Source organism: Microtus ochrogaster, chromosome 4, assembly GCF_000317375.1.
Source record: "Microtus ochrogaster isolate Prairie Vole_2 chromosome 4, MicOch1.0, whole genome shotgun sequence".
In the NCBI taxonomy this organism is placed as follows: Eukaryota; Metazoa; Chordata; class Mammalia; order Rodentia; family Cricetidae; genus Microtus; species Microtus ochrogaster.
Window position 1 is genome coordinate 27,758,662 of NC_022011.1, and position 976 is coordinate 27,759,637.

The 976-nt window shown below is 57.7% G+C and overlaps 1 protein-coding gene across 1 annotated transcript in view; it reads left to right on the top strand.

Moving 5' to 3' along the window:
• Klhl36 (kelch like family member 36) overlaps nucleotides 1-976 on the top strand; it is a 13,141-nt gene extending 12,165 nt beyond the window's left edge. Inside the window, exon 5 of the mRNA XM_005345758.2 lies at nucleotides 296-976. Coding sequence (XP_005345815.1) covers nucleotides 296-848 — 553 coding nt within the window. The 3' untranslated portion in view covers nucleotides 849-976. The remainder of the gene's footprint in view (nucleotides 1-295) is intronic.

The window sequence follows — 976 nt, forward strand, 5'->3', positions numbered from 1 at the left end:
GGTTTTTCGAGACAGGGTTTCTCTATGGTTTTGGAGTCTGTCCTGGAACTAGCTCATGTAGACCAGGCTGGTCTCGAACTCACAGAGATTCGCCTGCCTCTGCCTCCCGAGTGCTGGGATTAAAGGCGTGCGCCACCACCGCCCGGCTGGCTCTATGTTTTCTCCTCCGGCCCTCATGACCTCCTGAGAAGCAGGCTGTACCCCGTTGGCAAAGAGCCCAAGTCCCCTACTCACAAAGATGGGACCTGGGACCCGGCTCTGCCCAGAGCTCCTCTGTCCTCTGTCTTCTCTGCAGGTTCACCTATGGCCACGCAGGCACCATCTACAAAGACTTCGTGTACATCTCAGGGGGCCACGACTACCAGATTGGCCCGTACCGCAAGAACCTGCTGTGCTATGACCACCGGACGGACGTGTGGGAGGAGAGGCGGCCCATGACGACCGCCCGAGGCTGGCACAGCATGTGCAGCCTGGGTGACAGCATCTATTCCATTGGGGGCAGTGACGACCACGTGGAGTCCATGGAACGCTTCGATGTGCTGGGCGTGGAGGCCTACAGCCCTCAATGCAACCAGTGGACCCGTGTGGCGCCGCTGCTACAGGCCAACAGCGAATCGGGCGTGGCCGTGTGGCAGGGCCGTATCTACATCCTGGGCGGCTACAGCTGGGAGAACACAGCCTTCTCCAGGGCTGTGCAGGTGTATGACCGTGAAGCCGACAGGTGGAGCAGGGGTCCGGACCTCCCCAACGCCATTGCAGGCGTGTCGGCCTGTGTGTGTGCCCTCAACCCAAGACTGGAGGAAAAGAAGAAGAGGAGCAACGACAAGTGCCAGGACCGAGGTGAGTGACACCGAGGCTCTGGCAGAGCGGCCACATCCACGGCTGTCATACCCTAGGAGCTATTTTCTACTTTTTTCATTCCTGGTATTTCTATGCTATCACAGTAAATAATAATTAAATATTCTTCACAACTTTA